This window comes from Corythoichthys intestinalis, chromosome 1 (genome assembly GCF_030265065.1).
Source record: "Corythoichthys intestinalis isolate RoL2023-P3 chromosome 1, ASM3026506v1, whole genome shotgun sequence".
Taxonomy (NCBI): Eukaryota; Metazoa; Chordata; class Actinopteri; order Syngnathiformes; family Syngnathidae; genus Corythoichthys; species Corythoichthys intestinalis.
Genome location: NC_080395.1, coordinates 59,563,032 through 59,578,865, shown reverse-complemented (window position 1 = coordinate 59,578,865; position 15,834 = coordinate 59,563,032). Strand labels below are relative to the sequence as shown.

The 15,834-nt window shown below is 40.5% G+C and overlaps 1 protein-coding gene across 2 annotated transcripts in view; it reads right to left on the bottom strand.

Annotated features, from left to right (window-relative positions):
- The window catches only part of LOC130923809 (cytoplasmic polyadenylation element-binding protein 1-like), a 36,147-nt gene that overhangs the window by 10,041 nt on the left and 10,272 nt on the right, over window positions 1-15,834 (bottom strand). For both annotated transcript variants that reach the window (XM_057849811.1, XM_057849821.1), the window contains exons 3-6: window positions 12,812-13,039; window positions 1,665-1,894; window positions 1,144-1,399; window positions 963-1,076 (exon numbers count right to left, since the gene is read on the bottom strand). In XM_057849811.1, the coding sequence (XP_057705794.1) occupies window positions 963-1,076; window positions 1,144-1,399; window positions 1,665-1,894; window positions 12,812-13,039 (828 nt within the window). The remainder of the gene's footprint in view (window positions 1-962; window positions 1,077-1,143; window positions 1,400-1,664; window positions 1,895-12,811; window positions 13,040-15,834) is intronic.

Genomic DNA, 15,834 nt, shown 5'->3' with positions numbered 1-15,834 from the left:
TCATTTGCTGAAAATTCTAGTTTTAATATCGCAACATATACTGTATTGACCCCGAATATAAGACTTCTCTGATTATAAAACGACCCCCTCTTTTTCAAGACAAGTTTGAAAAAACAAGACTTTTTGAACACCAAATTTTTATACAGAAAATAATTACAGTACATCCGAAAGAAATGATTATAACAATATATTTGAGAGAAAAATCATGTTATTTTGCCTCATTCAAATCAATATCTGAACATTTAAATATGTAAACTAATGCGCAATCACATTCCTAAATGAATGGCTTCTAGTTTTTAAAATGTAAATAAACCAATCTATTGTGATAAAACAAAATTGCAATAACTGCATTAACCATCAAAGTGAAGTCAACTAGTCTTGAAACAAATCTGAATAAGGAAAAACATTGCAATAAAGTAATGCAAACTGGTTAAACTTGATAGTAGCTGAGAGCTGTCATGACAGAACATCGCTTCAATGATATCTAGCGCCATCTAGCGTTGTGAATGGGGAGAGTAGCTGAGATCTGTCATGACAGAACATCACTTCAATGGTATCTGTCGCCATGAATGGGTATAATGTTTGGACCGCGAACATAAGACGACCCCCTCTTTTTCATTCTTATTTCTATGCAAAAAAAAAACCATCATATTCGGGCCAATACGGTATTGCCAACCCCCCAAAACTTCGAATTGCAAATAATTTAAGCATCAGAAATCTCGCACGCCTCTACTGCCAATGTTATAGCAGGCTAAAGTGGTTAGTACATTGTCTTTTTTCCCTATTAGCCTCAATGTAGCAATGCTTACATTTTACAGTGTTTAATATAGATGCATCTTAATTCAACAGTGTGTTGATGACCAATAAACATCTGAGAAAGGAACTGGAGTCTCAGTTTTTTTTAAACTAAGCAAGCACAACCTTTAACTCAAGCCATTGCATAATCAGCAAGAGAAAATTACCTTCTGTGATGTCCCAAGGCACGCCACCAAGAAAAACTTTGCAAGAGTAGAGCGGATCCTTGTTGTTTCTGGGAGGCAGTTGACCACTCCAGGTGAAGGTTGCTTCATTCACAGCTTGGAGCAACCAAAGACAAAGGTCGTTGCCTTCCATAGTTTGCACAAGCAGTTTCGGTGCACTAACCTGCTGCCTGTCTATGCAGGCGTGCCTCCCTCTCAATGCTAAAGGCTTCATCTGACGGATCCAGAATGTCTGCGCCGGGCCACGGAGAGCCGGTGCGCCAGCGGCGAGAAAGCGCGGAGGAGGCTGGGCTGGCGCTGGATGGCGGGCTGAGAGGAGAGCTAGAGTCTTGGGGGTCCAGACGGGAACCCAGTCGCAGCAGATCCTTCTGCATGTTTGATGTAAGGTAAGGCAGGGGAGGTGAAATCCGCAAAGTGGACTGTAGGAAACCGGATAAAGGATGAGCCATTAAGCTACAAATTATATTACAGCATCTTATTTCACCCTTGGTATAGCAACAATCAGTTCCTAGATTTGTTACAATATACATTTTGTTCAGGCTTTATACCACCTGGCAGAATGGCTTTGATAAATTTGATTTGAATTTAAGTGCCCTGTGCATCCTTAATTTATCCTTTAAAAAAAAAAAAAAAAAGTTTGGGCTCCATGACTTAAATGTTTCACGGAGTGAGGGTTCCACATACCAACATATCACAGAGGTGGTCAGAGCCAGAGCTGAAGCCACTTGTCTCTGAGTCCTCAGGGCTGCTTGAGCGAGAGTCCAAAAAGGAGCTCGAGTCCAACCGGTTAGACATACGAGCCATGCCGGGGAACTTCTCCAGGAAGTCAGCAGTCATACTCATGGACTCAGTGGGCATGTAAGCTGGTGGCTTTCCAAGGACACTGCCAAAAGGACTGTTCAGGATACTCAGCACTAAAAAGAACGAAAAGGAGACTTTTTAACACAGCATTTGTCCAGAGTCTTCTTTCTGTTATACGATTCCAGAGAATGGATGGCGCAACAAGTGCGAAACTAGTGGAAGAGGCCGGTCTGGCAGCAGGAACAGCAATTCGAATTGTGTGTGCGTTTTATTGATTGAAATACTGCACATTGAATAAGTGAAACGCATCGCTGACTCCCTTGTCTTGCAAGGGCATTACACTTTATGTAGACTTAATGTGTGCAGTAACAGTCCCCCCCCCCCTCAATCCAGTAGCGTTCATGCTTATAGGGCAACAGAATTTGAAAAATGCATGAGGCGCCAATTGAACACTCGACAATCCATCAGGATCAGCGATAATATTGTCGTTCTTTTTTTTCCCTGCTAGCATTACATTACAACATGGTAATCAACAGACATGCCAAGATCATAAATATTACCGTAATTTTCTAACTAAAAGTCAGCACTTTTTCCACCCCTCATTTTGAATCCTGCAGCTTATAGTCCAGTGGGGCTTATTTGTTATTATATTTGGGTTAATAGGTAATTTGACAGCAGTGTCATAAAACTGTCATGGACATGAATGAATGCTTATGACATGTCATTAAGTGTTATCCAGCAAATTTCGTCACCAACTCCATTTATGTCCAGCTCGGATCTTTTACATCCATTCAAAAGTGAGAACTTGCCAACTTCATTGGAACTGGGGGCTGTAAAACCGGATTCCAGAAATGTTAGACCACCAGACAGATTGTAAGTAACAACTGAATGCAACGCGGAAGTGCCACATATTTTACAAAAAAGAGCAAACGACAAAAAAAAAAAAATGTCGATTTCAATTCCATAGTGTCAAGAAATCTAAAAATCACAATTTGCGTCAAGGGAACGAGAACACAAGTTTTTTTTTTAAGTTTAAAAATATAAAAGCTTTCCCATTCTTGTCCAATACAGGCCTCTAACTGTTCAACACTCATTTGTCACACCTTCATCTTTTTGATGTACCAAATGTTCTCTTGAAACATCTGGACTGCAGGAAGGCCGTTTCTATAGACCCAACTCACATGACGTCACAACCACGCCCCCGCGCCATATTGTCCGTCAACTCGTCGTTGTTGATGCATTACCGCTACGTAAATTCCTCCTATTATGGAGTGTTTTTCTGCTCGTTAACAATAATCAAAATGGTGAAGGCGTGTGTGGCGGTCAGTTGCAATAACAGAGAAGATAGACGGAGAGACTTGAGATTCTACCGTATTCCGAGAGACCCGGAGAGGAGAGCGAGATGGACTGCTGCAATTTGACGAGAAAACTGGGCTCCAAACGATTACCACAGATTATGTAGTAGTCATTTTATATCTGGTAAGATGCATTTAATATATATTTAAAGGGTTTTGGGCTGACAACCACAATTAAGATCATTGCTAGGCTAATCGCCGACAACATACCGTTTCAAATTCAAGATGCTTATTTCTTCCACCATCTTTATTTTTTGAATAATATTTAGCTGGTAACAAGTGAAAGAAGCTGGCCTTGTCTACGGATCATCAGTTAAACAGGGGTGTCCAAACTTTTTGCAAAGGGGGCCAGATTTGGTGTGGTAAAAATGTGGGGGGCTACCTGGGCTGATTTACGTAGAACAATACATTTAAAGAAATTTTAGCAAGCCCTTCTGTGTGTCACATTTGCTTTATTTTTTTTAAATTCATAATTTCAAAAATCTCGCCTTTGTGGGGTTCTCTTTCGACCCTCGGGCTCTTGCAAAATACTGCTACTGTGAAATTAAATTAGCTTCAAGTTGCTTTAATTTCTCGTTGCGTATCTTCCGCGACTGTCTCTTTGCAAATGAGGCAGACACAAGTTGTGTATTTTATTGAAGAAATAGTCTAATATACACCTATCCTTGACGCGTCGCAGTCAACTTTTTTTTTATTGTCGCCATATAAACATTAAAAGCCCTAGCTCCATTGACAAATGACATGAAATACATTAGACTTGACAGTGGATGTTAGCAAGAACAAAAGATTTTGAATTGAAAATTTCGTAACTCACCTTCCAGAGCACAAGATAAATTCGGCAGGAATCTTCGTGGACGAGGACCTGTTTCACCCAACCAGCAACGAAGTATTTATAAGCCTCCAAGCTCTCAAAGTTTTTCAAACTTTCGTGAGAATAGGCTGATTTTGTGTGGACAAGATAGTTGTAAATATCAGGGTAGATGTCAGGCAGAGACAGCAAGGACAGCGGGTCGAAAAACATCGATTTAGGCATCAAATATGGATCTGGCGAATGGATAAACTGAAGCTTTTCCACATAACGCCTTTTATGAAACCCATCCAATGAGTTTACAGCGTCAGATAACACCGGGGCTTCTATGAATTGCTCTATAACTTGCACGACTAATTGAAACCATTGAGAATAGGTCTAAAAAATGACGGCCAATATGGCGGCCGGATACAGCGACACGTCACTTTGTGACGTAGGTGAGTAGGGTCTATACCTGGCTCCTTTTCCTATGCAGTTATGCAGTTTTTATCAGTGCTACATGTCTAGCATCATGTTCTCTGAAAGATGTCTGGATGGAAGCATATGTTGTTCTAGAACAGAGGTTCTTAACCTGGGTTTGACGAGTCAGTCTAAGGGGTTCAGTGGAGGTCGAGACATACAGGGCCCCATTTTTGGACGCTGACTAAATCAAGGCAAAAGTGGCGTTCTAAACCAGGTTTTGGACTGATTAGTCCCAAATTTACAATTCCAATTTTTTCAACTGCTAGTCCCTTCTGATGAGAGGAGAAACTGGTTTTCTCAGTGGAAGGTTGATAACGTGCGCTGCATTTACATAAAAAAAAAAAAAAAAACATTTGCGTCACATTTTATGCTATGAAAATAGTATGTGAGGCAACGATGCGATAGAACGAGAATGTCGACATGAAAATATAAATAGAAACCAAAATGAACAGTTTGATTATCCAATGTGAAAAGCAAATCAAAAAATTTGTTGTAAATTAACACCGTACATTGGATTAGTGAGAATTTTTTTTTTTTTTTTTTTCAAAACAATGACTGTACAAATTTGGCGATCATTTTGTGCAGGGTGTTTCATTAAATTAGAAATTTAAATATGACAAACAGCACAATCAAGGTTAATGCAACTTAGCAGGTTTAATGTTGCATTGTAAGATTTATTCCTCCAAATTTGAATGAAAAATTCTAAGACATGCGCATTGAGCCAGTCTAATTCCAAAGGGTTCGGTTAATGCACATGTGAAACTCGTGGGGTTCGGTACCTTTAGCAAGGTTACGAACCACTGTTCTAGAAACTCAATACACCTTTCTGCTTTGAGAGTGCCTTTCCAGATGTGCAAGCTGCCCAAACTACATGAACTTATGCAACACCACATAGTAACAGATTCGATGCATGATTCTGAACTGAGCGCTGATAACTTGGATGGGCCTTATCCTCTATATTCCAGATGACATGGCGTTCTAGTTTTCTATAAAGAACTTTGAGTACTGAACGGTTTTCCACTTTGCAACACAGCATTTTAAATGGCCCCAGACAGAGAAAATCACTGCACTTCTGGGTCCCGTTTAGAAATGGCTTCTTTGTACTTTAGAGTTTCAGCTGGCAACAGTGTTCACCGACAATGGTTTTTGGAAGCATTACTGAGCCCATTCTGTGATTTATTTTACAGTAGCCGTTTGTGGTACAGTGCCATTTAACGGTCCGAACGTCACAGGAACTCTATATGGCAGGGTTATCCAAATCTAGACCTCGATGCCACCTATCTTGTCTTGTTTTCCACGTCTCTCTTCCCTAACACACCTGACAAGTGATTATGTCATCAGCAAGCTCTCCACAGGCCTGATGATGATCCTGATTATTTGATTCGGGTGTGTTCACGGAGGGAAACATTGAATAGGCCTGTCGCGATAACAAATTTTAGTGTGCGATAATTTATCTCAAATTATTGCGATGTGCGATATTATTGCGCCCCCACCCCCAATTTTTTTTTTTTTAAACCAATTTACAATAACACAGTGAGAATACAGTATAGACCCTACTCACATGACGTCTCAACCACGCCTCCGCGCCATATTGTCAGTCTACTCATCATTTTGACGCATTACCGCTATGTAAATTCCTCCTATTATGGCGTGTTTTTCTGCTCGTTAACATTAATAATCAAAATGGTGAAGGCGTGTGTGGCAGTTGGTTGCAATAACAGAAGATTGACGGAGAGACTTGAGATTCTACCGTATTCCGAGAGACCCGGAGAGGAGAGGGAGATGGACTGCTGCAATTGACGAGAAAACTGGGCTCCAAACGGTTGCCGCGGATTATGTAGTAGTCATTTCATATCTGGTAAGATGCATTTTATATTTAGAGGGTTTTGGGCTGACAACCACAATTGAGATCATTGCGAGGCTAATCGCCGACAACATACAGTTTCAAATTCAAGATGCCTATTTCTTCCACCATCATTACATTTTGAATAATATTTAGCTGGTACCAAGTGAAAGAAGCTCGTCCACGGATCATCAGTTAAACAGGGGTGTCCAAACCTTTTGCAAAGGGGGCCAGATTTGGTGTGGTAAAAATGCGGGGGGCTACCTTGGCTGATTTACATAGAACAATATATTTAAACAAATGTTAGCAAGCCCTTCTGTGTGTCACATTTGCTTTATTATTTTTTTAAATTCATAATTTCAACAGTCTCGTCTTTGTGGCGTTCTCTTTCGACACTAGGGCTCTTGTGAAATACTGCTGCTGTGAAATGAAACTAGCTTTAAGTTGCTATGATTTCTCGCTGCGTATCTTCCCTGTAATGTCGTACATGTCAGTGCGTCTTGTTATTATCGCGTCACATCGAACTCTTTGAAAACAGCGACTGTCTCTTTGCAAATGAGGCAGTCACAGTTGTTGCCTGTTTTATTGAAGAAATAGTCCAATATCCACCTATCCTTGAAGCGTCGGCCATCGCAGTCAACTTTTTTTTTTTTTTTTTGGATTGTCGCCATTTTAGAAATCACACAGGGTAATGTTGCTTAGAGTGCTGCTCTTAATGTTTTTCCAAAGTTTCGTGAGAATAGGCAGAGTTTCTGTGGAAAAGATAGTTGTAGATATCAGGGTAGCAGATGTCAGGCAGAGAGGGCGAAGACAGCAGGTTGAAAAATATTGATTTAGGCATCAAATATGGATCTGGCGAATGGATAGACTGAAGCTTTTCCACATAACGCCTTTTATGCAACGCATCCAATGAGTTTACAGCGTCTGAAAGCACTGGGGCTTCCATGAATTTCTCTATAAACTGAACGACTAATTGAAACCATTGAGAATAGGGCTAAACAGAGACTGACAATATGGCGGCCGGATACAGAGAGCAGTGTTTCCCACTCTCGTTTGGGACTGTTCTTTAAAAAAGTGACACTTTGACAGTTGGCAAATCCTTCTAGATCAGGGGTGGGCAATTAATTCCACAAAGGGCCGCAGTGGGTGCGGGTTTTTGTTCATACCCATCATGAGGACAGCCTTTCACCAATCTGGTTTCTTACAAGTGCAATCAGTTGATTGCAGTCAGGTGCTCCTTGTTTCCACTGAAACCTCATTGGTTATACTGTGTGTGCTGAATCAGTTGGAACAAAGACCAGGACCCACTGCGGCCCTCGAGGACCAGTTTGCCCACCCCTGTTCTAGATGCTTCGCTGACGAGAACCAATCATCGGCCCAAGCTGCGTTCCATTATTCCAAACGCGCGCACACCTTACGTGTACATGGAGTGCTCGGAGAGCCTTTGGTTGCATTGCAAAGCTGCAAAAACAAAAAGCAGGCCTTATCCACACCGGGGCAGACCAGAGCACAGCATACACACTTGCCTGTATTTGCCAGCAGATTGAATTTGGTGAGTAATGGTTTCAATCGTTTTCACATTTTGCGATATAAAAAAGTTACTGCCATTCGTTCCAGCTTGCGTTGAACACTGCCAGAGCTAGCCAAATCTCCCATGAAAAAACAATAGCTCTCGTTAAATTGGCGTCAAGCTTGTGTATTTAGCGGTAATATAAACTAAGAAACACACTGTTGAGTCAAATTAAGCGGCATGCTCTCGGATGGAGGGGGGCGCCTCGTATCGCTCCTGTCGTCCACCTGAGACGCGTTATTTTCGGCTGGGATTTGAGCTGACGGGAGTGGTGGGAATGACTCTTGCTTCTTAAAGCTTTTCAGAAATACAGGGATCCCTCGTTTTTCGCGGTTAATGGGGACCAGAACCCGCCGCAATAAGTGAAAACCGCGAACTAGCCCCCCCCCCCATTTTTTTGTGCGTGTTCAATGTATTTATTCAGATTTTACATTGGAAAAAAGATACATGTATATAAGACATGTTTTTTCACTTTTTTCACCAAAGTATCATTTATAAATGGTTTTCAAGCACTTCAAAATTGCCGCTGAGTCTGGTGTACCAGGCTACGGGACTACTGTCTGCTGCATTCTGCTGCATTCGGCGCGATCTGGCGACACCGCATACAGCAATTTATATTACATTCAGTGGTCTCAAAATGCCCTAAAGAGATCCACCAGGCTTGAAAATGTACACGCACACCCTACCCCGAGGGTCAGAGACCCTCCCACCACAGTCTTCTAAAATCCTGTGGGAAACACTGGAGACACGTCACTCTGTGACGTCGGTGAGTAGGGTCTATATATTAATAGATCAAGTACACCCATTTAAACGCGATAAGAAATCACAACAACAAAAATTAGACCATGCCTCTTAAGTAAAAGACAACAATATTAATACTGCACAGAAACAGAATAAAATGTTTTCAAGGGAAAAAAAAATACAATTGCAGTTAATAACTTAAGCATTTGGGCAAATGAAAACTTTCCCCCTCAAAGCTTCTGCAATGGTGTTCCATTGAGACGCAACGATACAGTTAAGTCACGGTTCGGTACGATTTTCGATACGGGGGACACGATTTTCGATCCGATCCAATACATTTAATGCTCTGAAGAAAAAAACAAAAAAATTGTTTTTTTTTTTTTTTTTTTTTTTTGCAAATTAGCAAAAATTGCCATCATGTAAACATGCATTTTAGTGCATAATATCTATGTGTTTTTTACTGATCTGAAGAAATTCAGTACAGGTGCTGAGAACAATTTTTACTGTTTGTAAAAAGAGGCTGGGCACACTGTTGATTGCTACAGCTCTCTTAGCAGCTAGGTTTACTACATGAGCAAGACATCCCATTTGTGGTCCGAATCCATCTGTGTCACGTACTGAATTAATATTTGCAGCATTATCTATAGTCACAGGTATGGATTGATTTGGCCTTCTTAACTTCCATTCAGTCATGGCGGTTTATAATTCACCGATGTAGTATATGGACTACGTGTCCCATAATCACTCTGGGCTCACGTAGCCAATGGCATGGGATAAGCACATCTAGTTTGCCATTTAATGATATCTAGTGTGTGCGCGCATTAAAAAAGTTAGCAAGCGCCGCTGAAGTCACGTCTGCTCATAACTACACAACATCAGCATATGACAATCGACTTTATAAACAGTTTGAAGCACAGCGCTCTATTAGCCACCCAAATATCCGGTGTTGTGCCGAAAAATAGCCGCCCGGCGTGAAATGTCACCCCTGACGGGAGCGCCCACACATCAACAACACCGACACGCCGGAGATGGTCTGCAGTCAATCCGCAGCACTGACGCAGCCGGTATACGTTGAACAATAGGATATGATGGGAACAATTGGCTCCGGTGCCATTTTTTGCCGGACCTGGAACGAAGATGCATTTTGCGCAGTTGGTAACAAGGAATCCGAACTTTTAACAGCATGTCTGCCGCGCACGCACGTGCATGCGAGGCGATAAATCGCAGCGGAAAAATTATCGCCTTCATTTTTATTTATCGTGCAATAAATGGAATTATTGCATAGTGCGACATAGGCATGTGCCGGTATGAGATTTTGACGGTACGATAACCGTGAGCAAAAATACCGCGGTTTCACGGTATTGCAATTATAGCTCCAAAATTTTGAGATGGGTTAAAAAAAAAATATTCCATTGAACAGGATTTTTCTTTCAAAACATTTGCAAATTGGAACATGAATATAATATAAAAATAGATAAATTAACAAAAAATAACGAATATTTTATATAAAATTAAAATAAATAGAACCTAGACTATACCCACAGCCACAGCTCAAGTTGCTCAATATTAGAGTAAGAACAAAATTTTTGTGTACCCTGCTATATGTTTTTTCGGCCTTCACCCTTACGCATAGAGCTTGATCTCAATCTGTGGACCATTTCATTCAGTGTAGATGTGCGAATGTTAATGTGAATGATTTTTTTGCTGGGAAATGCCTTCCTGACATGATCCACCATCTTTTTGTGCAGCACTGGAGGAATTTGTGATTCTCTACCCATCTTGGCTTCTGAAAGATGCTGCCACTCAGAGATGCTTTTTTTTTTTTTTAAATACTCAACCATGTTACCAAAGGACCCAATTAGGAGTGATTGGTCTTTTAGCTGTTCTGTTATAAGTGTGATTGACTTTTCCAGTTTATTATGTCAGAGTTTTTTTTCTTGGGACTAGGTATGTGCCGGTATGAGATTTTGACGGTACAATAACCTTGAGGAAAAATACAGCGGTTTTACGGTATTGCCATTATAGCTCGAAAATGTGTTATTTTGAGATGTATGGGTTTAAAAAAAAAACACTTCTGGGTTTTTCTTTTTTTCCCCAGAACATTTGCAAATTGGAACATGAATACAATGTTTAAATAAGTAAAAAAATAAATATTTTCAATAAAATAAACTCAATAGAACTTGTAGACTACCTACAGCTCAGGTTGATCAAGATTAGAGCAAGAAAAATAATTGCTATTAAAAAGTAAAAACACTTCTAATTTAAAATATATCTACTGTACGACTTTGAGGCAAAAAGCTCAAGTGAAGTTTCGCCATTTTCAGCCACTGTCTCAACTCTAGTCTACATGTCATGCCTGTGTTAAAAACAATAAGTTATTACGTTAAAATGTATAAATGTAGAAGTTAAAATGTAAATATTGTTGTGTAAAGGTTTCATCTAAAAACATTAGGAGTGAGAGATCACTTTGTCCAGCGTACGTGCATTTTTACTTGGAGCAAGATCATCTGTAGCAATTAGCAATCTGATGTTATCCTTTTCTTTCATTCAGGCTTGTTTCTCAGTGGCCTTGAGATTTATAACTTCGACTACGTTTCTGTCACAGCTAAGACCAGACTAACATTCGTCTTTGTAAGTTTTTAGTTTCCATTTTGAATTAGAAAGGAAAATGTGTTTTGTTTTTGGCAAACTTTTTCATGGTGTTAATGGCTATGACTTTCTCACATTCTGCTGTGTTTCTGCTAATGAACCTACTCACACGTGTAAAAATACTATTGTACAACATTTTAAACGTATTCTTTTTGTTTATTTCAGTTCCATGATTTGAGACGTCCATAATTCAAGAAAAGTACACCTTGTGTTTTGAGTTTTTTTGGTTTCCTGGCTGTATAGCAGAATAGCATCACTGACACACACAGGAACAACCGGAGAGGGAGGGGTGAGCGCTGCCGTTCCAAGACACTTCTGGCTGCATTTTTGGGAAATGTATAATAGGGAATACCGTACTACGGTGTGATGGAAAATTTTAGTGGTTTTGACACCGTGATGTTTTCATACCTCTGTAAACCTTGAAACCAGTAACCGGCACATGCCTACTTTAGACTAGCAAATGACATGAAATTCAAATCAGCAATTTTACCCTTCAGATTTTCTGTTAAGCTTATGTTCTTTCATCCATGTTCCGTTTTCAATTAAATTTTGAAATTCGAGTCTTTGGCATCATTGAATTCAGTTTTTACCCCAAATTTGTAATACGTCCCAACATTTTTCAAATCTTGCTTGTATATGGAATTTGGCACAGTTTAAACCAGACATGCCCAAAGTCCGGCCCGGGGGCAAATGCAGCCCGTGGTCAAATTTCATCCGGCCCCCAGCCTCTGTCATAAAGTCAATTAGTCTTGCCTGTACAGACTTAATTGGTCAGCAGTGCTGCTACCAGCATATGAAGTAGCTTACACAATAAATGCTGCTCCTCATTTACCAATTAAAAGGCAGCAGCACTCTAAGCAACATTACCCCGTGTGACCCTTTACTTCCAAAGTTCCAATTTTCTAAAACTGCGACAATCAACGAAAAAAATAAAGTTGACTGTGACGGCAGACGCTTCAACGATATATGGAAATTGGACTATTTCTTCACTAAAATACGCAACAACTCTGCCGCATTTGAAGAGACATTCACCGTTTTTAAAGAGTTCAATGAGAGGCAATAATACCAAACAAGACACGTTGACATACGCAGCGAGAAATTGAAGCAACTTGAAGCTAGTTTAATTTCACAGCAGCAGAGTCGAAAGAACGCCACAAAGGCTAGTTGCGAGATTGTTGAAATTATCAAAAAAAAATAAAGCAAATGTGACACACACAATGGCTTGCTAAAATTTGCTTAAATATATTGTTCTACATAAAGGACGTCAGCCAAGGTCGGCCCCCCACATTTTTACCACACCAAATCTTGCCCCCTTTGCAAAAAGTTTGGACACCCCTGGTTTAAACTTATCACGTAATAAAGATCTTCGGTATCCTAATAAGCTTTGTGGGGGAAAAAAATGAGGCTTCACAGTATTGTATTCCTAGATGAAGCAAAGCAAAATGCCACATCATCTTTGAGATGACCGTTTGCGGCAACACTCCGTTTTTACTGCTAGTGCGTTACAGCAAATGTAAAGTACAACAATTGAACTGTGTAACACCCAGATGTATTTAAAATACACATTTTTGTCGACTGCCAAATTTCTTGCACAAGACTTACTTGAGGGAGAGTTCATCTGAACCTGGGAGGGAGAGGAGAATGACTCAGACTCTGGGTTGCTCCAAGCTTTGTCCCAGCCAGACGAAGACAAACGGAGAGACCTGAGGCCCAGGCCCAGGTCTGCCACGCTCTGCGGGACACGGGAGGATGGCATGTCCTGGGAGCCAGGCATGCCACCGCAGTTGGCGAAGAGCATTCTCCTGGTGCCCACCGCAATCGGGTCAGACTCTTCATAGGTCACGATCCAGGTCAAAGGAAGAGAAGGGAAAGTGTTAGACAGCCACAATACTCCAGTCACAGCCACAGAAGAGAACAGTTTGTTATCTGCCCTACCCTGGATGACGGGGGAGCTAACCTGCTGCTGCCGAGCACCGTGCGTGTGGCATGCATCTCCATCTGCATGGCTGACCCACCTAGCAGCATGTGACATAGCTGCTGATGCACTCACACTCCCCTAATAATGACATCGGCTTATCCCACCTCCCTCCTCCCAAAACAGAAAAAAAGCCTGTCGGACCTATGAGCTAGTTGGTGCCCCACACTGTGGTGGTACAGGAGGCGTTGGGCAGCTGAGAACCACCGTCAATGCTGCAGCTCCCGTTTACTCTCTCTAGTCTGTTTCCTGAGCCAGCTGACCAAGGCAGCGTGGGAGGGGGAGACCGCTTGTGCATGCGGGCACAATGACTCAGCACGCTTTAAAAAGTATTCAGACTTGAAGGCCGCTCAAAATGACAGAAGTTCCAAGTCTGACAATAGTTGGTACAGTCTCTCCACGTGCAAGACAGAAAAAAAAAAAACACAGCAAGCAAAGCAGCTGACTGATCAGATGTTAAAAGGCAGAGCAATGTGCATGAGCTCCTCCCTTCTCTCTCTCTCTCTCTCTCTCTCTCTCTCTCTTCCCCCGCTGGAGAGAGTCCAAACACCAGTACAGCCCTGATTCAGCAACTGTCAAGCTGGGTTTTGGCTTCAAGTCACTTTGCTTACAACTTTTAGTTTAATAAAATGGTGTTTGATGACGCATGAAATTACACAAAGCCAAGTTTTCGCTATTGATACTTTTAAATGCAAATTGTTCTTTAAAATGATATATTCCAGGAAGAGCCAGAAATTGTGCTGATGTCCGAACTTGGCAAATCTCACATTTGGTACAAAAATAAAGTGCTGCAATGCTGTAAAGCAGTGATGCAGCATGAATCAGCTAGTCTACAGGAGTGTAAATTAAAAAATTCTTATCTTGGAATTTAAATCTGTACAGAATGCATACATTACTACTCACCTGTTCTTTTATCCAATATCAATTCTAATACACTATATTACTAATACAGTCTATCCAAGTCTAAACCCTTTATAAGGCAATTATTTAACTCACTAGCTGCCACTAACAATTTACGGTCACATCCATTTTGACTGGGAGAGGCTGGCAGTGAATGATTACTGCCAGCCCTCCCAGGCAAAAAGGATTGGATGCCTAGCACAGTCAACATTAATCCATGCTAGCCATACCAATTGACATGTGTTTCACATCTATCGGTGTCAATGACAGGCAATGAGTTTAATACTGTTTAAAAAATATATATATATATTGGGGATCATAACCAGAGTATATTTTTTGTAATTTTTATTTTAAAATTAGTTTATTCATATAACAATATATTTTGAAATTTTAAAAATGGACAGCCTAGCGCCCTTGGAACATACAGGCAACAATAAGTCTGCAATTCATTCATCTCTCGAGGCTTTTACTCTCACAAGGGTCGTGGGGTTGCTGCAGCCTATCCCCAGCCAACTATTGGGGAGTTAGAGGGTTACACCCTGAATTGGTTGCCAGTCAATTACAGGGCACAAGGAGAAACAATGTACTACATTTTTTGGACTGTGATGTGAACTTAAAATCCTGTATTTTTCCCCAAAATTGACAGTACGCCTTAAGTATGAATTCCAGTGTCAATAACTGCGTTAAGAGTATAACTGCGTTATTTTTGTCAGGAGTGAGTAATCTAATTTTCCCCATCTTTGCAACGCCGTTACAGTTACTGAGGAAAGTGAAGGCGTGTGTTACAACAATTTGATGAGACACGGAGAGAGGGGAGAAGGTGGTTGTGACGCTATTGCAAACGCAATGCTAGGTAGCTCTGAGCATTAGCACAGCATTCACGTTCTCGCTAGCATTAGCATTTAGCGCGGCGAGCGTCATCTCTCTGGCAACTCCCACCGCCTCCATACAGTTCGTAGCGTTCAGGTGGGTACAATTAATTGAAAATATTGGACCGCTTTCCTGATCAGTATTTATTATCAAGTGGGTGTTGTCATTGTAGATGCTACGATAAAAATAAAAAAAAAATGACCAAAACTTTTCTTGAATGACGTATCCATAAACCTTGTATTATTATTATTTTTTTTTTTTTATCAAATCAACAAGAGCAAAGATGGGAGATTCAGAGCCTCACCTATATATTGAAAATGTATATATATTAGGGGTGTGATGGTATAAAAACACACAAGTCACGGTTCAGTAAGAACCTCATTACGAGGGTCACAGTTCGGTACAACAGGAAAACCCAGGCTTTTTTCTCACAGCATTTGAATGTTTAAGTTTGTATACCAGTACACTCATAGGTGAAATAAAAAAATAAGTAAATAAAAGTGTGACCTACGGTGTTTATTTTGGAATGAAATAGTTCAATTCAATCAGTGAATATGAACATATTTGATGTGAAAAGTCATAGAATGGAACATGTAATAACGTGTAGAACATGAAAAGTAACGTCAGTTACTTTGCTAACTAAATACTTTTAAAATGAGGTAACCGAGTTACTCACTTTTTGGGAAAAGTAATTTGTAACCAATTACTTTTTTATAAAGAGATTAAAAACACTGATGAATTCAGGTTGTGCTTAATGACCGCACACATAATTTATCCAAATATCCATTATACAGTACTAAACCTATTATAATGCTCCAGCGAGTGACGTTTTTGGCAGCCCTTTTAATTTTCCTTAAATCTTTTGGACAAAAATACTTGT